At 41.5% G+C, this 27678-nt stretch overlaps 1 protein-coding gene across 2 annotated transcripts in view; it reads left to right on the top strand.

Moving 5' to 3' along the window:
* LOC139374705 (hedgehog-interacting protein-like) overlaps positions 1 to 27678 on the top strand; it is a 76869-nt gene that overhangs the window by 38935 nt on the left and 10256 nt on the right. For both annotated transcript variants that reach the window (XR_011627723.1, XM_071115803.1), the window contains exons 9-10: positions 23891 to 24014; positions 24827 to 24963. Coding sequence is in view for 1 of the 2 variants with exons in the window: in XM_071115803.1 (XP_070971904.1) it covers positions 23891 to 24014; positions 24827 to 24963 (261 nt within the window). In the remaining variant the exon portion in view is untranslated. The remainder of the gene's footprint in view (positions 1 to 23890; positions 24015 to 24826; positions 24964 to 27678) is intronic.

The raw sequence follows: 27678 nt of genomic DNA, 5'->3' as shown, positions 1-27678 counted from the left end.
TAAAAAGTAGGGCTGGGAATTTCCAGGGACCTCACGATACGATATTATCATGATACTTAGGTGCCGATATGATATTTATTGCGATTCGCACTGTAATTTCATTGCAATGTTATTCGAAGTTTCAAACATATTGCTCACAATATGTCTGCTGCAGAGAGACGAGAGCGAGAGCCATGAGAACACGAGTCTTGATCAGTCAGGAAAATAAAAGTGCTGAAAACATCTTGGCTCCCTATTTAAAAAGAAGATGGAGAACAAGCTATGAGGGGAAAATCCTGGAGTTTTGGAGCAGGTACAGCCAACTAGAACACAAATAACATTGTGATACTGTCAAAACAATACCATACATCGTCAAAAATAATATCCCGATATGTAACAACTATTATTTCACCATCACTAGTATAAAGTACAGTTGATGAACAGGAAATGTTTATTTTCTAGTGAGTTTTGAATGGAGCCCGTGCCGGCTAGCTGCCAAGTCAAGTCCTGCACAGTGAAACGTGTTTTCTGACGTTGACAGCTTTTGCTTTTATTGAAAACTGAAAATGGCCGCTAATGACAACTGTAGATGTGTGTGGCTCTGCAGGTGATATACCAGAGCTCCGTTGCACAACAAGCCGTGATTAACAAAACAAACTTCTCGTAACTATACTAGTTAAAGTATTACGTTTTTATTATTATAATCACTGTTGTATGGCTCGGTTTAAAGACTTCATTTTTCAAACTGTTATAATCTTGGCGGTGCTGGCGTTTTGAGGAGGAGCCATGGCGTTGGTATTTGTATGTCACTCAGTGTGAAATAGTCCATCTCTTCCTGGCAGAGTAACGACCCTGATGGAAAATAATAAGAACCTCTCTGTCTAAATACCCTGCCCAAAATAACACATCATTAAACATTTTGTGGCTGTTAATATGAAGCCAAATCTTTTCTCTGGACTTGGAAAGACATCACTTTATGGGTTTGAGTTACAGCTTTGAGTTGAGATTCACCCCAACATCGTAATAACGTCCTAACTCTGAGCTTTAATGAAGCGTCAAATCTAAAACCCAATGTCTCCAGACAACAAGCTCATTAAACACTCTTCTCGTTGGCGTGTTGTCGGTGAGCTTGTTTTTACATGTCAGAATTTTCTCCTGCAGTGGTATCATCTTACTCACGTACATAATTGCTCTTTTTCCCATCCAGGCATTACATGAGCACCTCTCTGTTTAATCAGGACATCCTTTAAATATACGTCTCAAACGTTCTTTTCCTTTTGTCTCAATATGTGTAGTAGGCCCCAATAGTGTCAACATGTGTTTAGGGCTCATTTTGGTTAATGCAGGGGTGTGTTAAGGCTTGGTTGGAGAAAAAGCATGCACACACTATGACCCCTAAGACTGTCCACCCTTGGTATGGAATGTATTGAAGCGTCACGCCAGCCTCTGACAATACACTCTAGGTTCCTCATAGAGATATGAAACAATACACTGTAGGTTCCTCATAGAGATATGAAACAATACACTCTAGGTTCCTCATAGAGATATGAAACAATACACTCTAGGTTTCTCTCATAGAGATATGAAACAATACACTCTAGGTTCCTCTCATAGAGATATAAAACAATACCCTCTAGGTTCCTCTCATAGAGATATGAAACAATACACTGTAGGTTCCTCATAGAGATATAAAAGAATACACTCTAGGTTCCTCATAGAGATATAAAACAATACCCTCTAGGTTCCTCTCATAGAGATATGAAACAATACACTCTAGGTTCCTCATAGAGATATGAAACAATACACTCTAGGTTCCTCATAGAGATATGAAACAATACACTGTAGGTTCCTCTCATAGAGATATAAAACAATACACTCTAGGTTCCTCTCATAGAGATATGAAACAATACACTGTAGGTTCCTCATAGAGATATAAAACAATACACTCTAGGTTCCTCATAGAGATATGAAACAATACACTGTAGGTTCCTCATAGAGATATGAAACAATACACTCTAGGTTCCTCATAGAGATATGAAACAATACACTGTAGGTTCCTCATAGAGATATGAAACAATACACTCTAGGTTCCTCATAGAGATATGAAACAATACACTCTAGGTTCCTCATAGAGATATGAAACAATACACTGTAGGTTCCTCATAGAGATATAAAACAATACACTGTAGGTTCCTCATAGAGATATAAAACAATACACTCTAGGTTCCTCATAGAGATATGAAACAATACACTGTAGGTTCCTCATAGAGATATGAAACAATACACTCTAGGTTCCTCATAGAGATATGAAACAATACACTGTAGGTTCCTCATAGAGATATGAAACAATACACTCTAGGTTCCTCATAGAGATATGAAACAATACACTCTAGGTTCCTCATAGAGATATGAAACAATACACTGTAGGTTCCTCATAGAGATATGAAACAATACACTCTAGGTTCCTCATAGAGATATAAAACAATACACTGTAGGTTTCTCATAGAGATATAAAACAATACACTCTAGGTTCCTCATAGAGATATGAAACAATACACTCTAGGTTCCTCATAGAGATATGAAACAATACACTGTAGGTTCCTCATAGAGATATGAAACAATACACTCTAGGTTCCTCATAGAGATATGAAACAATACACTGTAGGTTCCTCATAGAGATATGAAACAATACACTCTAGGTTCCTCATAGAGATATGAAACAATACACTCTAGGTTCCTCATAGAGATATGAAACAATACACTGTAGGTTCCTCATAGAGATGTAAAACAATACACTCTAGGTTCCTCATAGAGATATGAAACAATACACTGTAGGTTCCTCATAGAGATGTAAAACAATACACTCTAGGTTTCTCATAGAGATATAAAACAATGCACTCTAGGTTCCTCATAGAGATATAAAACAATACACTCTAGGTTCCTCATAGAGATTTTGAAACAATACACTCTAGGTTTCTTATAGAGATATGAAACAATACACTCTAGGTTCCTCATAGAGATATGAAACAATACACTGTAGGTTCTTCATAGAGATGTAAAACAATACACTCTAGGTTTCTCATAGAGATATAAAACAATGCACTCTAGGTTCCTCATAGAGATATAAAACAATACACTCTAGGTTCCTCATAGAGATTTTGAAACAATACACTCTAGGTTTCTTATAGAGATATGAAACAATACACTCTAGGTTCCTCATAGAGATATAAAACAATACACTCTAGGTTCCTCTCATAGAGATATGAAACAATACACTCTAGGTTCCTCTCATAGAGATATAAAACAATACACTCTAGGTTCCTCATAGAGATATGAAACAATACCCTCTAGGTTCCTCTCATAGAGATATAAAACAATACCCTCTAGGTTCCTCTCATAGAGATATAAAACAATACCCTCTAGGTTCCTCTCATAGAGATATGAAACAATACCCTCTAGGTTCCTCATAGAGATATGAAACAATACACTCTAGGTTTCTTATATAGATATGAAACAATACACTCTAGGTTCCTCTCATAGAGATATAAAACAATACACTCTAGGTTCCTCATAGAGATATAAAACAATACACTCTAGGTTCCTCTCATAGAGATATGAAACAATACACTCTAGGTTCTTCTCATAGAGATATAAAACAATACCCTCTAGGTTCCTCCCATAGAGATATGAAACAATACCCTCTAGGTTCCTCTCATGGAAATATAAAACAATACCCTCTAGGTTCCTCATAGAGATATAAAACAATACACTCTAGGTTCCTCTCATAGAGATATAAAACAATACACTCTAGGTTCCTCATAGAGATATGAAACAATACACTCTAGGTTTCTCTCATAGAGATATGAAACAATACACTCTAGGTTCCTCTCATAGAGATATGAAACAATACATTCTAGGTTCCTCATAGAGATATAAAACAATACACTCTAGGTTCCTCATAGAGATGAAACACTACACTCTAGGTTCCTCATAGAGATATAAAACAATACACTCTAGGTTCCTCTCATAGAGATATGAAACAATACATTCTAGGTTCCTCTCATAGAGATATGAAACAATACACTCTAGGTTCCTCTCATAGAGATATAAAACAATACACTCTAGGTTCCTCATAGAGATATGAAACAATACACTCTAGGTTCCTCATAGAGATATGAAACAATACACTCTAGGTTTCTCTCATAGAGATATGAAACAATACACTCTAGGTTCCTCTCATAGAGATATGAAACAATACACTCTAGGTTCCTCATAGAGATATAACACAATACACTCTAGGTTCCTCTCATAGAAATATAAAACATTACCCTCTAGGTTCCTCATAGAGATATAAAACAATACACTCTAGGTTCCTCTCATAGAGATATAAAACAATACACTCTAGGTTCCTCATAGAGATATGAAACAATACACTCTAGGTTTCTCTCATAGAGATATGAAACAATACACTCTAGGTTCCTCTCATAGAGATATGAAACAATACACTCTAGGTTCCTCATAGAGATATAAAACAATACACTCTAGGTTCCTCATAGAGATATGAAACAATACACTCTAGGTTCCTCATAGAGATATAAAACAATACACTCTAGGTTCCTCTCATAGAGATATGAAACAATACATTCTAGGTTCCTCTCATAGCGTAGCAGTAGGACGTGTTGTCGTGTTCCTTGTATATATCGTTTGTTTTCGTTTCGTTTTCGTTTTTTTTTTTTTCTTCACATATCTTTAAAACTTTTTGCTGAACCTCAACTTCTTCTAAATACTCTCCTGCAACCCGCCTCACCCAACGTAGCTTTTTTCCTAAAGTATTTATATTTACTTCGGATCTGGAACCCCTCAACTGAAGCTAGCCAACTAGCCAACTAACTACCAGCTTCAGCAAAACATTGCTAGCGGTCTTCAGCTAACCGGTCATCAGCTAACCTTTAGCTCGGAAAGCTCTCGCCAGTTCGAACAACGCGACTCTAACCAGAGCATAACGGACCTATCTATTATTCTATTATTTTATTTTATTTTTCACCCCCGGATTCCCATCGCAAACGGAACATTTTGAGCTCCTGGGCTACAATATCCAGACCCACGACCGGTCCATTGATGTCACCGCATGAAGAGGAATAAACAGACTCCCCCCATCGCGACGTCCCCAAAGGCTAACTCTCTAGCCCCTGCTATCTCCTTGCTTGCAAATTCGGCCTGCTAACTGCTAGCTTGTTTAGCCCGGTCCGCTAACTGCTACCGTGTTTAGCACCGTCTACTAACTGTTAGCTTGTTAGCACAGGCCTGCTAACCATCTGAATCGCCGCGTCCCAAACACTCACTGAACCCATATTTACTTTCTATCCCTTTTCGATTTTTAATTTGTTTATACCTTCCGGTAACCTGCCTCACCCAATGTGATACGGAACCGCTATTATCTTTACATTTTTAGAACACACTCAAGAACCTTCAGAAGCTAACCAGCTAACTGGCTACAAGCTATTTAGTCATTGTTAGTTTTCTAACCTGGATAACACTCGCCAGTCCAGCTTCCCTGCCCCATCCACCGCTGCCCCTTGGACACTGATCACTTGGCTACATAGCTGATGCAGGCTGGACTGTCCATTAATTCACGGTAATCCATTCTGCTTGTTTTATGTTTTATCTGTCGGCCCCAGCCGCACTTAGGCTCTGTGTGTAGTTAATCCGACCCTCTCTGCCTAATCTATCGCCATTCTACCTGCTGTTGTTGTGCTAGCTGATTAGCTGTTGTTGTCTCACCTACTGTTTTAGCTAGCTCTCCCAATTCAACACCTGTGATTACTGTATGCCTTGCTGTATGTCTCTCTCAAATGTCAATATGCCTTGTATACTGTTGTGCAGGTTAGTTATCATTGTTTTAGTTTACAATGGAGCCCCTAGTTCCACTCTTTATACCCCTGATACCTCCTTTGTCCCACCCCCCACACATGCGGTGACCTCACCCATTACAACCAGCATGTCCAGAGATACAACCTCTCTCATCATCACCCAGTGCCTGGGCTTACCTCCGCTGTACCCGCACCCCACCATACCCCTGTTTGCGCATTATGCCCTGAATATATTCTACCATGCCCAGAAACCTGCTCCTCTTATTCTCTGTCCCCAACGCCCTAGGCGACCAGTTTTGATAGCCTTCAGCCGCACCCTCATACTACTCCTTCTCTGTTCCGCGGGTGATGTGGAGGTAAACCCAGGCCCTGCATGTCCCCAGGCACCCTCATTTGTTGACTTCTGTGATCGAAAAAGCCTTGGTTTCATGCATGTCAACATCAGAAGCCTCCTCCCTAAGTGTGTCTTACTCACTGCTCTAGCACACTCTGCTAACCCTGATGTCCTTGCCGTGTCTGAATCCTGGCTCAGGAAGACCACCAAAAATTCTGAGATTTCCATACCCAACTATAACATCTTCCGTCAAGATAGAACTGCCAAAGGGGGAGGAGTTGCAGTCTACTGCAGAGATAGCCTGCAAAGTAATGTCATACTCTCCAGGTCCATACCCAAACAGTTCGAACTACTAATTTTGAAAATTACTCTCTCCAGAAATAAGTCTCTCACTGTTGCCGCCTGCTACCGACCCCCCTCAGCTCCCAGCTGTGCCCTGGACACCATTTGTGAATTGATCGCCCCCCATCTAGCTTCAGAGTTTGTTCTGTTAGGCGACCTAAACTGGGATATGCTTAAAACCCCGGCAGTCCTACAATCTAAGCTAGATGCCCTCAATCTCACTCAAATCATCAAGGAACCCACCAGGTACAACCCTAACTCTGTAAACAAGGGCACCCTCATTGACGTCATCCTGACCAACTGGCCCTCCAAATACACCTCCGCTGTCTACAACCAGGATCTCAGCGATCACTGCCTCATTGCCTGTATCCGCTACGGAGCCGCAGTCAAACGACCACCCCTCATCACTGTCAAACGCTCCCTAAAACACTTCTGTGAGCAGGCCTTTCTAATCGACCTGGCCCGGGTATCCTGGAAGGACATTGACCTCATCCCGTCAGTTGAGGATGCCTGGTCTTTCTTTAAAAGTAACTTCCTCACCATTTTAGATAAGCATGCTCCGTTCAAAAAATGCAGAACTAAGAACAGATATAGCCCCTGGTTCACTCCAGACCTGACTGCCCTCGACCAGCACAAAAACATCCTGTGGCGGACTGCGCTAACATCGAATAGTCCCCGCGATATGCAACTGTTCAGGGAAGTCAGGAACCAATACACACAGTCAGTCAGGAAAGCTAAAGCCAACTTCTTCAGGCAGAAGTTTGCATCCTGTAGCTCCAACTCCAAAAAGTTCTGGGACACTGTGAAGTCCATGGAGAACAAGAGCACCTCCTCCCAGCTGCCCACTGCACTGAGACTAGGTAACATGGTCACCACCGATAAATCCATGATTATCGAAAACTTCAACAAGCATTTCTCAACGGCTGGCCATGCCTTCCGCCTGGCTACTCCAACCTCGGACAACAGCTCCCCCCCCCCCGCAGCTACTCGCCCAAGCCTCTCCAGGTTCTCCTTTACCCAAATCCAGATAGCAGATGTCCTGAAAGAGCTGCAAAACCTGGACCCGTACAAATCAGCTGGGCTGGACAATCTGGACCCTCTATTCCTGAAACTATCCGCCGCCATTGTCGCAACCCCTATTACCAGCCTGTTCAACCTCTCTTTCATATCGTCTGAGATCCCCAAGGATTGGAAAGCTGCCGCAGTCATCCCCCTCTTCAAAGGGGGCGACACCCTGGACCCAAACTGTTACAGACCTATATCCATCCTGCCCTGCCTATCTAAGGTCTTCGAAAGCCAAGTCAACAAACAGGTCACTGACCATCTTGAATCCCACCGTACCTTCTCCGCTGTGCAATCTGGTTTCCGAGCCGGTCACGGGTGTACCTCAGCCACGCTCAAGGTACTAAACGATATCATAACCGCCATCGATAAAAGACAGTACTGTGCAGCCGTCTTCATAGACCTTGCCAAGGCTTTCGACTCTGTCAATCACCGTATTCTTATCGGCAGACTCAGTAGCCTCGGTTTTTCGGATGACTGCCTTGCCTGGTTCACCAATTACTTTGCAGACAGAGTTCAGTGTGTCAAATCGGAGGGCATGCTGTCCGGTCCTCTGGCAGTCTCTATGGGGGTGCCACAGGGTTCAATTCTCGGGCCGACTCTTTTCTCTGTATATATCAATGATGTTTCTCATGCTGCGGGCGATTCCCTGATCCACCTCTACGCAGACGACACCATTCTATATACTTCCGGCCCGTCCTTGGACACTGTGCTATCTAACCTCCAAACGAGCTTCAATGCCATACAGCACTCCTTCCGTGGCCTCCAACTGCTCTTAAACGCTAGTAAAACCAAATGCATGCTTTTCAACCGTTCGCTGCCTGCACCCGCACGCCTGACCAGCATCACCACCCTGGATGGTTCCGACCTTGAATATGTGGACATCTATAAGTACCTAGGTGTCTGGCTAGACTCTAAACTCTCCTTCCAGACCCATATCAAACATCTCCAATCGAAAATCAAATCAAGAGTCGGCTTTCTATTCCGCAACAAAGCCTCCTTCACTCACGCCGCCAAACTTACCCTAGTAAAACTGACTATCCTACCGATCCTCGACTTCGGCGACGTCATCTACAAAATTGCTTCCAACACTCTACTCAGCAAACTGGATGCAGTTTATCACAGTGCCATCCGTTTTGTCACTAAAGCACCTTATACCACCCACCACTGCGACTTGTATGCTCTAGTCGGCTGGCCCTCGCTACATATTCGTCGCCAGACCCACTGGCTCCAGGTCATCTACAAGTCCATGCTAGGTAAAGCTCCGCCTTATCTCAGTTCACTGGTTACGATGGCAACACCCATCCGTAGCACGCGCTCCAGCAGGTGTATCTCACTGATCATCCCTAAAGCCAACACCTCATTTGGCCGCCTTTCGTTCCAGTTCTCTGCTGCCTGTGACTGGAACGAATTGCAAAAATCGCTGAAGTTGGAGACTTTTATCTCCCTCACCAACTTCAAACATCTGCTATCCGAGCAGCTAACCGATCGCTGCAGCTGTACATAGTCTATTGGTAAATAGCCCACCCATTTTCACCTACCTCATCCCCATACTGTTTTTATTTATTTATTTTTATTTTTCTGCTCTTTTGCACACCAATCTCTACCTGTACATAACCATCTGATCATTTATCACTCCAGTGTTAATCTGCATAATTGTAATTATTTGCCTACCTTCTCATGCCTTTTGCACACAATGTATATATAGACTCCCCTTTTTTCTACTGTGTTATTGACTTGTTAATTGTTTACTCCATGTGTAACTCTGTGTTGTCTGTTCACACTGCTATGCCTTATCTTGGCCAGGTCGCAGTTGCAAATGAGAACTTGTTCTCAACTAGCCTACCTGGTTAAATAAAGGTGAAATAAAAAAAAATAAAAAAAATAGAGATATGAAACAATACACTCTAGGTTCCTCTCATAGAGATATAAAACAATACACTCTAGGTTCCTCATAGAGATATGAAACAATACACTCTAGGTTCTTCTCATCGAGATATGAAACAATACACTCTAGGTTCCTCATAGAGATATGAAACAATAGACTCTAGGTTCCTCATAGAGATATAAAACAATACACTCTAGGTTCCTCATAGAGATATAAAACAATACACTCTAGGTTCCTCTCATAGAGATATGAAACAATACATTCTAGGTTCCTCTCATAGAGATATGAAACAATACACTCTAGGTTCCTCTCATAGAGATATAAAACAATACACTCTAGGTTCCTCATAGAGATATGAAACAATACACTCTAGGTTCTTCTCATTGAGATATGAAACAATACACTCTCGGTTCCTCTCATAGAGATATAAAACAATACACTCTAGGTTCCTCATAGAGATATAAAACAATACCCTCTAGGTTCCTCATAGAGATATAAAACAATACCCTCTAGGTTCCTCTCATAGACATATGAAACAATACACTCTAGGTTCCTCTCATAGAGTTATGAAACAATACCCTCTAGGTTCCTCATAGAGATATGAAACAATACACTCTAGGTTTCTTATATAGATATGAAACAATACACTCTAGGTTCCTCTCATAGAGATATAAAACAATACACTCTAGGTTCCTCATAGAGATATAAAACAATACACTCTAGGTTCCTCTCATAGAGATATGAAACAATACACTCTAGGTTCCTCTCATAGAGATATAAAACAATACACTCTAGGTTCCTCATAGAGATATGAAACAATATACTCTAGGTTCCTCATAGAGATATGAAACAATACACTCTAGGTTCCTCATAGAGATATGAAACAATACACTCTAGGTTCCTCATAGAGATATAAAACAATACACTCTAGGTTCCTCATAGAGATATAAAACAATACACTCTAGGTTCCTCATAGAGATGAAACACTACACTCTAGGTTCCTCATAGAGATATGAAACAATACACTCTAGGTTCCTCTCATAGAGATATGAAACAATACACTCTAGGTTCTTCTCATAGAGATATAAAACAATACCCTCTAGGTTCCTCCCATAGAGATATAAAACAATACCCTCTAGGTTCCTCTCATAGAAATATAAAACAATACCCTCTAGGTTCCTCATAGAGATATAAAACAATACACTCCAGGTTCCTCTCATAGAGATATAAAACAATACACTCTAGGTTCCTCATAGAGATATGAAACAATACACTCTAGGTTTCTCTCATTGAGATATGAAACAATACACTCTAGGTTCCTCTCATAGAGATATAAAACAATACACTCTAGGTTCCTCATAGAGATATGAAACAATACACTCTAGGTTCTTCTCATAGAGATATAAAACAATACCCTCTAGGTTCCTCTCATAGAGATATAAAACAATACCCTCTAGGTTTCTCTCATAGAGATATGAAACAATACACTCTAGGTTCCTCTCATAGAGATATAAAACAATACACCCTAGGTTCCTCATAGAGATATGAAACAATACACTCTAGGTTCCTCTCATAGAGATATAAAACAATACACTCTAGGTTCCTCATAGAGATATAAAACAATACACTCTAGGTTCCTCTCATAGAGATATAAAACAATACCCTCTAGGTTCCTCTCATAGAAATATAAAACAATACCCTCTAGGTTCCTCATAGAGATATAAAACAATACACTCTAGGTTCCTCTCATAGAGATATAAAACAATACACTCTAGGTTCCTCATAGAGATATGAAACAATACACTCTAGGTTTCTCTCATAGAGATATGAAACAATACACTCTAGGTTCCTCTCATAGAGATATGAAACAATACACTCTAGGTTCCTCATAGAGATATGAAACAATACACTCTAGGTTCTTCTCATAGAGATATAAAACAATACCCTCTAGGTTCCTCTCATAGAGATATAAAACAATACCCTCTAGGTTCCTCTCATAGAAATATAAAACAATACCCTCTAGGTTCCTCATAGAGATATGAAACAATACACTCTAGGTTTCTTATAGAGATATGAAACAATACACTCTAGGTTCCTCTCATAGAGATATAAAACAATACACTCTAGGTTCCTCATAGAGATATAAAACAATACACTCTAGGTTCCTCTCATAGAGATATAAAACAATACACTCTAGGTTCCTCATAGAGATATAAAACACTACACTCTAGGTTCCTCTCATAGAGATATGAAACAATACACTCTAGGTTCCTCTCATAGAGATATGAAACAATACACTCTAGGTTCCTCATAGAGATATGAAACAATACACTCTAGGTTCCTCATAGAGATATAAAACAATACACTCTAGGTTCCTCATATAGATATGAAACAATACACTCTAGGTTCCTCATAGAGATATGAAACAATACACTCTAGGTTCCCCATAGAGATATGAAACAATACACTCTAGGTTCCTCATAGAGATATGAAACAATACACTCTAGGTTTCTCATAGAGATATAAAACAATACACTCTAGGTTCCTCATAGAGATATAAAACAATACACTCTAGGTTCCTCATAGAGATATATAACAATACACTCTCGGTTCCTCTCATAGAGATATAAAACAATACACTCTAGGTTCCTCATAGAGATATAAAACAATACACTCTAGGTTCCTCTCATAGAGATATGAAACAATACACTCTAGGTTCCTCTCATAGAGATATGAAACAATACACTCTAGGTTCCTCATAGAGATATGAAACAATACACTCTAGGTTCCTCATAGAGATATAAAACAATACACTCTAGGTTCCTCATATAGATATGAAACAATACACTCTAGGTTCCTCATAGAGATATGAAACAATACACTCTAGGTTCCTCATAAAGATATAAAACAATACACTCTAGGTTCCTCATAGAGATATAAAACAATACACTCTAGGTTCCTCATAGAGATATAAATCAATACACTCTAGGTTCCTCTGCTAGAGATATAAAACAATACACTCTAGGTTCCTCATAGAGATATGAAACAATACACTCTAGGTTCCTCATAGAGATATGAAACAATACACTCTAGGTTCCTCATAGAGATATAAAACAATACACTCTAGGTTCCTCTCATAGAGATATAAAACAATACACTCTAGGTTCCTCATAGAGATATGAAACAATACACTCTAGGTTCCTCATAGAGATGAAACACTACACTCTAGGTTCCTCATAGAGATATGAAACAATACACTCTAGGTTCCTCTCATAGAGATGTAAAACAATACACTCTGGGTTCCTCTCATAGAGTTTTAAAACAATACTCTCTAGGTTCCTCTCATAGAGATATGAAACAATACACTCTAGGTTCCTCTCATAGAGATATGAAACAATACACTCTAGTTTCCTCATAGAGATATGAAACAATACACTCTAGGTTCCTCATAGAGATATGAAACAATACACTCTAGGTTCCTCTCATAGAGATATAAAACAATACACTCTAGGTTCCTCATAGAGATATGAAACAATACACTCTAGGTTCCTCATAGAGATATGAAACAATACACTCTAGGTTCCTCATAGAGATATAAAACAATACACTCTAGGTTCCTCATATAGATATGAAACAATACACTCTAGGTTCCTCATAGAGATATGAAACAATACACTCTAGGTTCCTCATAGAGATATAAAACAATACACTCTAGGTTCCTCATAGAGATATAAAACAATACACTCTAGGTTCCTCATAGAGATATAAATCAATACACTCTCGGTTCCTCTGCTAGAGATATAAAACAATACACTCTAGGTTCCTCATAGAGATATGCAACAATACACTCTAGGTTTCTCATAGAGATATAAAACAATACACTGTAGGTTCCTCATAGAGATATAAAACAATACACTCTAGATTCCTCATAGAGATATATAACAATACACTCTCGGTTCCTCTCATAGAGATATAAAACAATACACTCTAGGTTCCTCATAGAGATATAAAACAATACACTCTAGGTTCCTCTCATAGAGATATGAAACAATACACTCTAGGTTCCTCTCATAGAGATATAAAACAATACACTCTAGGTTCCTCATAGAGATATGAAACAATACACTCTAGGTTCCTCATAGAGATATGAAACAATACACTCTAGGTTCCTCATAGAGATATAAAACAATACACTCTAGGTTCCTCATATAGATATGAAACAATACACTCTAGGTTCCTCATAGAGATATGAAACAATACACTCTAGGTTCCTCATAGAGATATATAACAATACACTCTCGGTTCCTCTCATAGAGATATAAAACAATACACTCTAGGTTCCTCATAGAGATATAAAACAATACACTCTAGGTTCCTCTCATAGAGATATGAAACAATACACTCTAGGTTCCTCTCATAGAGATATGAAACAATACACTCTAGGTTCCTCATAGAGATATAAAACAATACACTCTAGTTTCCTCATAGAGATATAAAACAATACACTCTAGGTTCCTCATATAGATATGAAACAATACACTCTAGGTTCCTCATAGAGATATGAAACAATACACTCTAGGTTCCTCATAAAGATATAAAACAATACACTCTAGGTTCCTCATAGAGATATAAAACAATACACTCTAGGTTCCTCATAGAGATATAAATCAATACACTCTAGGTTCCTCTGCTAGAGATATAAAACAATACACTCTAGGTTCCTCATAGAGATATGAAACAATACACTCTAGGTTCCTCATAGAGATATGAAACAATACACTCTAGGTTCCTCATAGAGATATAAAACAATACACTCTAGGTTCCTCTCATAGAGATATAAAACAATACACTCTAGGTTCCTCATAGAGATATGAAACAATACACTCTAGGTTCCTCATAGAGATGAAACACTACACTCTAGGTTCCTCATAGAGATATGAAACAATACACTCTAGGTTCCTCTCATAGAGATGTAAAACAATACACTCTGGGTTCCTCTCATAGAGTTTTAAAACAATACTCTCTAGGTTCCTCTCATAGAGATATGAAACAATACACTCTAGGTTCCTCTCATAGAGATATAAAACAATACACTCTAGTTTCCTCATAGAGATATGAAACAATACACTCTAGGTTCCTCATAGAGATATGAAACAATACACTCTAGGTTCCTCTCATAGAGATATAAAACAATACACTCTAGGTTCCTCATAGAGATATGAAACAATACACTCTAGGTTCCTCATAGAGATATGAAACAATACACTCTAGGTTCCTCATAGAGATATAAAACAATACACTCTAGGTTCCTCATATAGATATGAAACAATACACTCTAGGTTCCTCATAGAGATATGAAACAATACACTCTAGGTTCCTCATAGAGATATAAAACAATACACTCTAGGTTCCTCATAGAGATATAAAACAATACACTCTAGGTTCCTCATAGAGATATAAATCAATACACTCTCGGTTCCTCTGCTAGAGATATAAAACAATACACTCTAGGTTCCTCATAGAGATATGCAACAATACACTCTAGGTTTCTCATAGAGATATAAAACAATACACTTTATGTTCCTCATAGAGATATAAAACAATACACTCTAGATTCCTCATAGAGATATATAACAATACACTCTCGGTTCCTCTCATAGAGATATAAAACAATACACTCTAGGTTCCTCATAGAGATATAAAACAATACACTCTAGGTTCCTCTCATAGAGATATGAAACAATACACTCTAGGTTCCTCTCATAGAGATATAAAACAATACACTCTAGGTTCCTCATAGAGATATGAAACAATACACTCTAGGTTCCTCATAGAGATATGAAACAATACACTCTAGGTTCCTCATAGAGATATAAAACAATACACTCTAGGTTCCTCATATAGATATGAAACAATACACTCTAGGTTCCTCATAGAGATATGAAACAATACACTCTAGGTTCCTCATAGAGATATAAAACAATACACTCTAGGTTCCTCATAGAGATATAAATCAATACACTCTCGGTTCCTCTGCTAGAGATATAAAACAATACACTCTAGGTTCCTCATAGAGATATGAAACAATACACTCTAGGTTCCTCATAGAGATATGAAACAATACACTCTAGGTTCCTCATAGAGATATAAAACAATACACTCTAGGTTCCTCTCATAGAGATATAAAACAATACACTCTAGGTTCCTCATAGAGATATGAAACAATACACTCTAGGTTCCTCATAGAGATGAAACACTACACTCTAGGTTCCTCATAGAGATATGAAACAATACACTCTAGGTTCCTCTCATAGAGATGTAAAACAATACACTCTAGGTTCCTCTCATAGAGTTTTAAAACAATACACTCTAGGTTCCTCATATAGATATGAAACAATACACTCTAGGTTCCTCATAGAGATATGAAACAATACACTCTAGGTTCCTCATAAAGATATAAAACAATACACTCTAGGTTCCTCATAGAGATATAAAACAATACACTCTAGGTTCCTCATAGAGATATAAATCAATACACTCTCGGTTCCTCTGCTAGAGATATAAAACAATACACTCTAGGTTCCTCATAGAGATATGAAACAATACACTCTAGGTTCCTCATAGAGATATGAAACAATACACTCTAGGTTCCTCATAGAGATATAAAACAATACACTCTAGGTTCCTCTCATAGAGATATAAAACAATACACTCTAGGTTCCTCATAGAGATATGAAACAATACACTCTAGGTTCCTCATAGAGATGAAACACTACACTCTAGGTTCCTCATAGAGATATGAAACAATACACTCTAGGTTCCTCTCATAGAGATGTAAAACAATACACTCTAGGTTCCTCTCATAGAGTTTTAAAACAATACTCTCTAGGTTCCTCTCATAGAGATATGAAACAATACACTCTAGGTTCCTCTCATAGAGATATAAAACAATACACTCTAGTTTCCTCATAGAGATATGAAACAATACACTCTAGGTTCCTCATAGAGATATGAAACAATACACTCTAGGTTCCTCATAGAGATATGAAACAATACACTCTAGGTTCCTCATAGAGATGAAACACTACACTCTAGGTTCCTCATAGAGATATAAAACAATACACTCTAGGTTCCTCTCATAGAGATGTAAAACAATACACTCTAGGTTCCTCTCATAGAGTTTTAAAACAATACCCTCTAGGTTCCTCTCATAGAGATATGAAACAATACACTCTAGGTTCTTCTCATAGAGATATAAAACAATACCCTCTAGGTTCCTCTCATAGAGATATAAAACAATACACTCTAGTTTCCTCATAGAGATATGAAACAATACACTCTAGGTTCCTCATAGAGATATGAAACAATACACTCTAGGTTCCTCATAGAGATATGAAACAATACACTCTAGGTTCCTCATAGAGATGAAACACTACACTCTAGGTTCCTCATAGAGATATAAAACAATACACTCTAGGTTCCTCTCATAGAGATGTAAAACAATACACTCTAGGTTCCTCTCATAGAGTTTTAAAACAATACCCTCTAGGTTCCTCTCATAGAGATATGAAACAATACACTCTAGGTTCTTCTCATAGAGATATAAAACAATACCCTCTAGGTTCCTCTCATAGAGATATAAAACAATACCCTCTAGGTTCCCCTCATAGAGATATGAAACAATACACTCTAGGTCCCTCTCATAGAGATATAAAACAATACACTCTAGGTTCCTCTCATAGAGATATGAAACAATACACTCTAGGTTCCTCTCATAGAGATATGAAACAATACACTCTAGGTGTAACAGCTCTCGTTGGTAGAAGGAGACCAAGGTGCAGCGTGGTAGGCGTACATCGTATCTATTGATGACACCAAACAAAATAACAAAGTCAAAAAACAAAAGCACACAGCTCTGTCAAGCTACAGAAACTAAACAGAAAACAAGATCCCACAACCTAATGGTGGGGAGGTATGAAGATATGAGAAACAATGCATTTGATCGAACACTTTTCAATTTAATTTTGTTGATCAGGAAAAACCCGAACGTGGTGGACAGTAGGACCATGCAGATGCTGATAGAAGTGGCAGAGCTGCACAGGAAGCACCTGGGAGGACAGCTGCTGTTTGGCCCTGACGGCCTGCTGCACATCGTCCTGGGAGATGGCATGATCACCCTGGACGACATGGAGGAGATGGACGGCCTTAGGTGAGACCCAGGGGTCAGGGGGTCAAAGGTCAAGGGCAATATGTAGGCTATTTGGGGATTAGTCTGTGGGGATCATTCTGTCAGAATCTTTAGTATGGGCATCTTTCTATTCTCATCTTTCTATGGGTATCTTTCTATGGCCTTCTTTCTATGGGCATCTTTCTATGGCCATCTGTCTATGGGAGTCTTTCTATGGACATCTTTCTATGGACACCTTTCTATGGGTATCTGTCTATTCTCATCTTTCTATGGGTATCTTTCTATGGCAATCTTTTTGGGGGTATCTTTCAATGGCCATCTTTCTATGGGTATCTTTCTATGGCCTTCTTTCTATGGGCATCTTTCTATAGCCATCTTTCTATGGGCATCTTTCTATAGCCATCTTTCTATGGCCATCTTTCTATAGCCATCTTTCTATGGGTATCTTTCTATGGCCATCTTTCTATGTGTATCTTTCTATGGCCTTCTTTCTATGGGCATCTTTCTATGGCCATCTTTCTATGACCATCTTTCTATGGGTATCTTTCTATGGCCATCTTTCTATTCTCATCTTTCTATGCCCATCTTTCTATTCTCATCTTTCTATGGGTATCTTTCTATGGCAATCTTTTTATGGGTATCTTTCAATGGCCATCTTTCTACGGGTATCTTTCTATGGCCTTCTTTCTATGGGCATCTTTCTATGGCCATCTTTCTATGGTTATCTGTCTATGGGAGTCTTTCTATGGACATCTTTCTATGGGATATCTTTCTATGGCCATCTTTCTGCTGGTATTTTTTAGGCCACTGTAGGCCATTTCCCAAAAACTTAAAGGACAGTAAGTCTTCTAACATTTGGCAAGATAAAGCAATATGGCAGCAGTAAACCAAGACAGTAGCTACAGTTTTTCCACCTCCAACAGTTTCCTCCCAACTAACCAGTTGTCCTTTCTTGTGTGTGCTGTCTGCAGTGATTTCACAGGGTCTGTGTTGAGGGTGGATGTGGACACAGACTGCTGCACGTCTCCCTACTCCATACCCAGGAACAACCCCTACTTCAACAGCACCAACCAGCCACCAGAAATATTTGCCCACGGACTGCATGACCCAGGCAGGTGAGTGAAATGCTCCATGGCCATACCTAATACCTGTACCTACCCAGAGAATCCCACCAATACTTCACATACCTGATACCTGTACCCACCCAGAAAATCCCACCAATACTTCACTATGGTGTGTGTGTATCTTCTCATATATTAATATTAGTATATAGTATGTCGTATTTAATTGTGAGCGACAGTTAATTGTGAGTGACAGTTAATTCTGAGTGACAGTTAATTGTGAGTGACTGTTGCACCTATTCCTTTCTAGTGTGTATCTTCTCAACCATGGACATGATCAGATCACTCCGTGTGTTACTGCCTCGGTTGTTCTGTGTCTTCACATGGTAAAAGGTTGTTCATAGATTGACTGTACTAGGCTATGAGTTTCATTAGAACGTGTTCATCAATCTTACTGAGTTGTAGCTGGGTGTGTGAGATATGCAGCTATTGATTTACAGTATCCCCGTTGCATGCCACTGTTTTATCATGTGGCACAACCACCCCAAGGTGATACTCAGGGAGTAACGCATCATCGCAGATGGACAGTGTCATGGCGTTCCAATGTTTTTCCCACTTATCCGTTCATTCCTGTCTTTCCCCAGGTGTGCCGTGGACCGGCATCATACGGATAACAACGGGAGTCTCTTGATCCTGTGCACGGACGCCAGCGGTAGGAACGCGTCTGCAGGGAGAATACTGGCGATCACTAAGGGGAAAGACTACGGTGAGTTCCTTCTTCTAATGGTTTTCCCTAACAACACTGAGGATGTGTCCCAAATGGCACCCTATTCCCTATATAGTGCACTACTTCTGAACAGAGTGCATGAGCCCTGGTTAAAAGGAGTGCACTTTATAGTGGACAGGCTGCCATTTGGGACCTTTAGGAGCCTGAGAGTGCCCTTTAGGAGTCTGTCTGGAATACATCAATGGGACATTAATGTTGCTTGTTATGAAAATAGCTCTGTCTGCCTTACAGTCTCATTTCATGTCCTCTCTCACCTTGGGAAAGTGTGGAAGAATATGATGGAATTCCTCACAAATGACCTTTTTGGATAACCTTTCATTTTACTCTGTGTTCTGCACGAGAACAACGATGTCTGTTTTTTTGGAATACAACTGGATTCTTTCCTGTTGTGAGAATGAGGTATTTGGTCAGCCTCCAACTTGTTCAGTACACAGTGTGTCTGAGTAAAAAATATTTGAAAAAGTATCAGAAGTTATTGTGATCCACAAACGATTTGTCCTCGCATATCGTTGCCAGGGGAATGTGAGTTTGTGTCCATGACTAGGATTTATAGTTGTCAGCCACGATGAATATCTTGATGATGGGTTAGTATAGTTGAAAGCACACTAAACAGAGCCATGAGGATCTGGGGTTCATATTCTCCTTGGTGCACGTCAAAAGAGCATAATCGACACCAGAACACTCTTTCTAACACAATGAAGAAATTAGTGCTTATGTTTGGTTTGAATCATGTAGAGCTGTTTGTTTGGTTCTAATAACCACATAATGAGTGCTATTTCAGCCACCCGCAAAACAACCCCCCCTAACCCTCTCCCACCCAGCCTCTCAGCCTAGTTTAAAGCTCCCACCCATTCCATTGGCCACCTCTCACCCAGGACGATCACTGGTTGGGCCAAATTAACCCAGACCCCGGCCCCGATTATACTATTGCCATGATGGAGGTGGAGTTCATTACCTATCTGATTACACCCTAATAGGGGCGAGAACTCACATCATAAAATACACTAAAACTCCATCATCAACCTTCTGCGCTATTTAGTACAACCATCACTTAATACATTCAGTTTCAATGTTAATGAGGAGGTATCGTGGCGGTTAAAGCCCTACATTACATTTAATCCAGTTTAGCAAAGTTGTTTTTAACAAGGCAAGGCCTCAGTCACAGTAATTGAGACCACCCTCCACTACGTACTAATGGACTCGTGACAGATGGCAGTAAACATGGATATCCTTTTCTCTTCCTACACCAACAGAGAAAACAGGACTCATTAGAGTGGGCATAAATCACACCCAGGTCTCAGGGAGTCACAGTCATTAGACTAGGGTCTGACCATGGCAGCTCCAGGTCTCAGGTAGTCACAGTCATTAGGCTAGGGTCTGACCATGGCAGCTCCAGGTCTCAGGGAGTCACAGTCATTAGACTAGGGTCTGACCATGGCAGCTCCAGGTCTCAGGGAGTCACAGTCATTAGGCTGGGGTCGACCATGGCAGCTCCAGGTCTCAGGGAGTCACAGTCATTAGGCTAGGGTCCGACCATGGCAGCTCCAGGTCTCAGGGAGTCACAGTCATTAGGCTAGGATCCGACCATGGCAGCTCCAGGTCTCAGGGAGTCACAGTCATTAGACTAGGGTCTGACCATGGCAGCTCCAGGTCTCAGGGAGTCACAGTCATTAGGCTGGGGTCGACCATGGCAGCTCCAGGTCTCAGGGAGTCACAGTCATTAGACTAGGGTCCGACCATGGCAGCTCCAGGTCTCAGGGAGTCACAGTCATTAGGCTAGGGTCCGACCATGGCAGCTCCAGGTCTCAGGGAGTCACAGTCATTAGACTAGGGTCCGACCATGGCAGCTCCAGGTCTCAGGGAGTCACAGTCATTAGGCTAAGGTCCGACCATGGCAGCTCCAGGTCTCAGGGAGTCACAGTCATTAGGCTGGGGTCGACCATGGCAGCTCCAGGTCTCAGGGAGTCACAGTCATTAGGCTATGGTCTGACCATGGCAGCTCCAGGTCTCAGGGAGTCACAGTCATTAGGCTGGGGTCGACCATGGCAGCTCCAGGTCTCAGGGGGTCACAGTCATTAGGCTATGGTCTGACCATGGCAGCTCCAGGTCTCAGGGAGTCACAGTCATTAGGCTAGGGTCGACCATGGCAGCTCCAGGTCTCAGGGAGCCACAGTCATTAGACTAGGGTCTGACCATGGCAGCTCCAGGTCTCAGGGAGTCACAGTCATTAGACTAGGGTCTGACCATAGCAGCTCCAGGTCTCAGGGAGTCACAGTCATTAGGCTGGGGTCGACCATGGCAGCTCCAGGTCTCAGGGAGTCACAGTCATTAGACTAGGGTCCGACCATGGCAGCTCCAGGTCTCAGGGAGTCACAGTCATTAGGCTAGGGTCCGACCATGGCAGCTCCAGGTCTCAGGGAGTCACAGTCATTAGACTAGGGTCCGACCATGGCAGCTCCAGGTCTCAGGGAGTCACAGTCATTAGGCTAAGGTCCGACCATGGCAGCTCCAGGTCTCAGGGAGTCACAGTCATTAGGCTGGGGTCGACCATGGCAGCTCCAGGTCTCAGGGAGTCACAGTCATTAGGCTATGGTCTGACCATGGCAGCTCCAGGTCTCAGGGAGTCACAGTCATTAGGCTAGGGTCTAACCATGGCAGCTCCAGGTCTCAGGTAGTCACAGTCATTAGACTAGGGTCCGACCATGGCAGCTCCAGGTCTCAGGGAGTCACAGTCATTAGACTAGGGTCTAACCATTGCAGCTCCAGGTCTCAGGGAGTCACAGTCATTAGACTAGGGTCTAACCATGGCAGCTCCAGGTCTCAGGTAGTCACAGTCATTAGACTAGGGTCTGACCATGGCAGCTCCAGGTCTCAGGGAGTCACAGTCATTAGACTAGGGTCTGACCATGGCAGCTCCAGGTCTCAGGGAGTCACAGTCATTAGACTAGGGTCTGACCATGGCAGCTCCAGGTCTCAGGGAGTCACAGTCATTAGACTAGGGTCTGACCATGGCAGCTCCAGGTCTGAGGTAGTCACAGTCATTAGACTAGGGTCCGACCATGGCAGCTCCAGGTCTCAGGTAGTCACAGTCATTAGGCTAGGGTCTGACCATGGCAGCTCCAGGTCTCAGGGAGTCACAGTCATTAGACTAGGGTCTGACCATGGCAGCTCCAGGTCTCAGGGAGTCACAGTCATTATAATAGGGTCTGACCATTGCAGCTCCAGGTCTCAGGGAGTCACAGTCATTATACTAGGGTCTGACCATGGCAGCTCCAGGTCTCAGGTAGTCACAGTCATTAGACTAGGGTCTGACCATGGCAGCTCCAGGTCTCAGGTAGTCACAGTCATTAGACTAGGGTCTGACCATGGCAGCTCCAGGTCTCAGGGAGTCACAGTCATTAGACTAGGGTCTGACCATGGCAGCTCCAGGTCTCAGGTAGTCACAGTCATTAGACTAGGGTCTGACCATGGCAGCTCCAGGTCTCAGGTAGTCACAGTCATTAGACTAGGGTCTAACCATGGCAGCTCCAGGTCTCAGGGAGTCACAGTCATTAGGCTAGGGTCTAACCATGGCAGCTCCAGGTCTCAGGTAGTCACAGTCATTAGGCTAGGGTCCGACCATGGCAGCTCCAGGTGCAGAGTGAAGGAATGGTGCCATGTTTGCCACCACAGAGAATAATATTGTACACTCTTAGAAAAAAAGGTGCTATCTAGAACCAAAAAGGATTTTTCGTCTGTCCTCATAGGAGCACCCTTTGTAGAACGCCAAGATGGGCTTCTACCTTGAATCGAAAAGGGTTCTCCTAAGGGAACAGCCACAGAACCAATTTGGAACTTTTTTTTTCTAAAAGTGTAGGGAATAAACAGAGTGAAACTCCCTGCATCGCCCATATTATATGAGTGTAATATCTAAGATGTAGCTAGTCATATTTTGGTCAAGCTGTCAAATGACAGCTATCTTAGGCTGAAAATAATAACTTTTGACAAATGCTATATGTTTCAAAAAGTAACTTTTTGGGAGGGATACACAAATTAACTTAAAATACCACAATAATTCTGAATTCGTTTTTTGGAGCTTGTAGAGATCTACAAGTGTCATATGGCACTATATACTGTGTATAGTGCACTACTTTTGACCAGAACTCTATGGGCCTTGGTTAAAAGAATAGTGCACTTTAAAGACAATAGGGTGCCATCTGGGGCACACCCTCTGTAATTACACTGATCTGAGTTCTGTGTATCTGTGTTTATGTAGAGAACGAGGCATCCATCTTAATGATACTGATCTGAGGCCTGTGTATCTGTGTGTTTCTGTAGCGAACGAGGCGTCCATCTTAATGATACTGATCTGAGGCCTGTGTATCTGTGTGTTTCTGTAGAGAACGAGGCGTCCATCTTTGACCTGGCGACCAGTGGAGGAGCAGCACCTGTGGGAGGGTTCATCTACAGAGGCTGTCAGTCCAGAAGGCTCTACGGGAGCTATGTGTTCGGAGACAAGAACGGGTAAGCTTATAAGTTCTAAATATTATAACAGGGTTTTTATTTATCGTCAAATTATCTAGATTAAATGTGTAGCTAGTTTGAATCAAACATTGTTTTCTCATTTGGAACGTTCTCGAACGGTTCTAGTGTTTATTGACTTTGAATTGAACAAACACAAACAGCTGTGTTCAGTAACCCAACTTTGCTATGGTGAACGTAACTCTGAGGTAAACACTATGCCAATTGACGTCCATCCCCTGATTCTGTCCATGGTCACCGTGCCAACATAAACCCAGTGTTCCATCCACGTTGGGGGGAAAACATTACTATCACATTACTGACACTACTACTGCTCAGGCTCATTCACTGTAAATGGAGACGTGATTTCCTGCCCCGGTTGGTTGGTCCGTTTGGCTACGGCCTCGTGTTGTTCACACGTCTCATTGGTTCATAATTAATCTTCCTCTCTCGCTGAAGTCAAACCTCGCCTCTTGAATAAACAAAGGAAATAAAGACGCTGAAGGAAGTACACTATTGAGACATCATGGCAATGTGTTTGGAAAAATGACTCGCAGCTACTTAGTCTCATTACAGTTTTTGAAGGGCACGTTGTTGTGAAAGGGCGAGGAGGATTTTGGCATCATGTTTATTTGGAAACCAAAAGACTTCATGCACACTAAGGCACTGAAACACAAGACTGTTGTGCTGTGACCTAGAAGGAAACAATGTGCCGTTTTTGCTGACCCCTGACCTGTGCTTAATGCTAGTATTACTGTAACAGTGTGCTGATGTTGCGCTGTGCTTTTGTGTGTGCGCGTGTGTGTGCGTTTCAGGAACCTGCGGATCCTCCAGAAGGGCTCAGGGGCAGCGAGGGACCAGTGGCAGGAGAAAGCTCTGTGTCTGGGGACCAGCAGCTCCTGTGGCTCCGCTCTGGTGGGACATATCCTGGGCTTCGGAGAGGACCAACTAGGTCAGTAGAACCAGCACAAAAGTTGTTTCCCAAATGGCACCCTATTCCCAATATAGTGCAGTACTTTTTGACCAGAGCACTATGAAAGTAGCGCACTAAATAGGGAATAGGGTGCCATTTGGGATCCAACCCAACTCTCTCTAGTCTAAAGGCTGGCCCCTACACGTATAGCATTATTATATGTCAATTTCTGTGTGTTTCTGGGTGTCTCTCTACATCTGAGCTGATGTTATGAGTGACAGCTTTTGTCAACAAAGGGTCTGGATGCAGAAGATAGATTGCAGAGTGTCAAGCCATCCTGAAATCCGTGTTTACACCCAATGACAGATGTCAAAACTGTGGAAAACTCTAGTTCAGAATCATTGGGGCATTGTATATGGAACAATGGTACATGTATTTACATAGTACATCCCTGGGGTGCAATGTCAATGTTCAACATGTTTCCACTCGGTTGGGTTTAGAAACAAGACTGCTCCAATTGAGTTTCCGAGATTAGGAAGTGAGGGGAAAAACTTCCGCGGAGTCTCAAATTCAAGCCGTTATTCGAGTGATATTCATGATATTGGACCAGAAAACCAACAGAGGTCACACACGCTGTGTGAGGGGAACTAATACCTCCATCCCTTCCCTCCGTGTCACCTTTCCTCCATGGCACGTTCCAGCAGCAGGATATTAAAGTCTCCCTGCTTCCTGAAGGATTATATGGTCATTTCCATACGATAGCACTAGGCCTCAAAGAGCCTACTGATATGGCATGTAGTTGGCCACCTGGTGATGAATGTTTCTGGTCTGTGTTATTGTTTACCAGCCTACCAGTCATACCATCTTAGGTGAGGTTAGGTTCGCTACATCAACAAACCCACTGAACCCAATTCATTGTATCCCCATTTGACAAAAGGACTCACTGTGAGCTCATGTTTTGCAGAAAACTAATTATCCATATTGGCATACAACGGGCACACAGGGTTAACCATGGGACTTGCCAGTATCTTGGCGTGGTGTTAGTTGAAGATTTTTGCTTTTGTTCATGATTTGTAAATGGTGTGGGGGTAGGCGAATGGTGGAGGGCTGTGCTGAGCTGGGCTGGCTTCCCACAACAGGGCCCCATTGACACATGTTTACAATTTGTCCTCTTATGGAGCCGTGTTGTGGGCTTGCTCCTCATTAAATGACTCGCCTGGTTCCAGTCAGGAGTATTCAGTTGTCCCGTGATACTCACTCTCTCACAAGTCCCATGGCAAGTGCAGCGCTGCAGGGACCCTGAGCAGGGCCTCTTCTCTTATTTTCTCTCTGTTTCTCTCTCAATTTCAATATAATTTTAAGGGGTCTATTGGCATGGGAAACATACAGTTGAATTTGGAAGTTTGCATACACTTATGTTGGAGTCATTAAAACTTGTTTTTCAACCACTCCACAAATTTCTTGTTAACAAACTATAGTTTTGGAAAGTCGGTTAGGACATCTACTTTGTGCATGACACAAGTAATTTTTCCAACAATTGTTTACAGACAGATTATTTCACTTGTAATTCACTGTATCACAATTCCAGTGGGTCAGAAGTTTACATACACTAAGTTGACTCTACCTATAAACAGCTTGGAAAATTCCAGAAAATGATGTCATGGCTTTAGAAGCTTCTGATAGGCTAATTGGCATAATTTGAGTGAATTGTAGGTGTACCTGTGGATATATTTCAAGGCCTACCTTCAAACTCAGTGCCTCTTTTGCTTGCCATCATGGGAAAATCAAAAGAAATCAGCCAAGACCTTGTAGACCTCCACAAGTCTGGTTCATCCTTGGGAGCAATTTCTAAATGCCTGAAGGTACCACGTTCATCTATACAAACAATAGTACGCAAGTATAAACACCATGGGACCACGTAGCCGTCATACCGCTCAGGAAGGAGACGCGTTCTGTCTCCTAGAGATGAACGTACTTTGATGCGAAAATTGCAAGTCAATCCCAGAACAACACCAAAGGACCTTGTTAAGATGCTGGAGGAAACAGGTACAAAAGTATCTATATCCACAGTGAAACAAGTCCTATATCGACATAACCGTAAAGGCCGCTCAGCAAGGAAGAAGCCACTGCTCCAAAACCTGCATAAAAAAGCCAGACTGCGGTTTGCAACTGCACATGGGAACAAAGATCGTACTTTTTGGAGAAATGTCCTCTGGTCTGATGAAATAAAAATATAACTTTTTGGCCATAATGACCAACGTTATGTTTGGAGGAAAAAGGGGGAGGCTTGCAAGCCGAAGAACACCATCCAAACTGTGAAGCACGGGGGTAGTAGCATCATGTTGTGGGGGTGCTTTGCTGCAGGAGGGACTGGTGCACTTCACAAAATAGATGGCATCATGAGGGATGAAAATTATGGGGATATATTGAAGCAACATCTCAAGACATCGGTCAGGAAGTTAAAGCTTGGTCGCAAATGGGTCTTCCAAATGGACAATGACCCCAAGCATACTTCTAAAGTTGTGACATAATGGCTTAAGGACAACAAAGTCAAGGTATTGGAGTGGCCATCAGAAAGCCCTGACCTCAATCCTATAGATAATTTGTGGGCAGAACTGAAAAAGTGTGTGCGAGCAAGGATGCCTACAAACCTGTCTCAGTTACACCAGCTCTGTCAGGAGGAATGGGCCAAAATTCACCCAACCTATTATGGGAAGCTTGTAGAAGGCTACCCAAAACGTTTGACCCAAGTTA

This window comes from Oncorhynchus clarkii, chromosome 19, assembly GCF_045791955.1.
Source record: "Oncorhynchus clarkii lewisi isolate Uvic-CL-2024 chromosome 19, UVic_Ocla_1.0, whole genome shotgun sequence".
NCBI lineage: Eukaryota > Metazoa > Chordata > Actinopteri > Salmoniformes > Salmonidae > Oncorhynchus > Oncorhynchus clarkii.
Note: the sequence above shows the minus strand (reverse complement) of the source record. Positions and strands in the feature narration are given on the sequence as shown.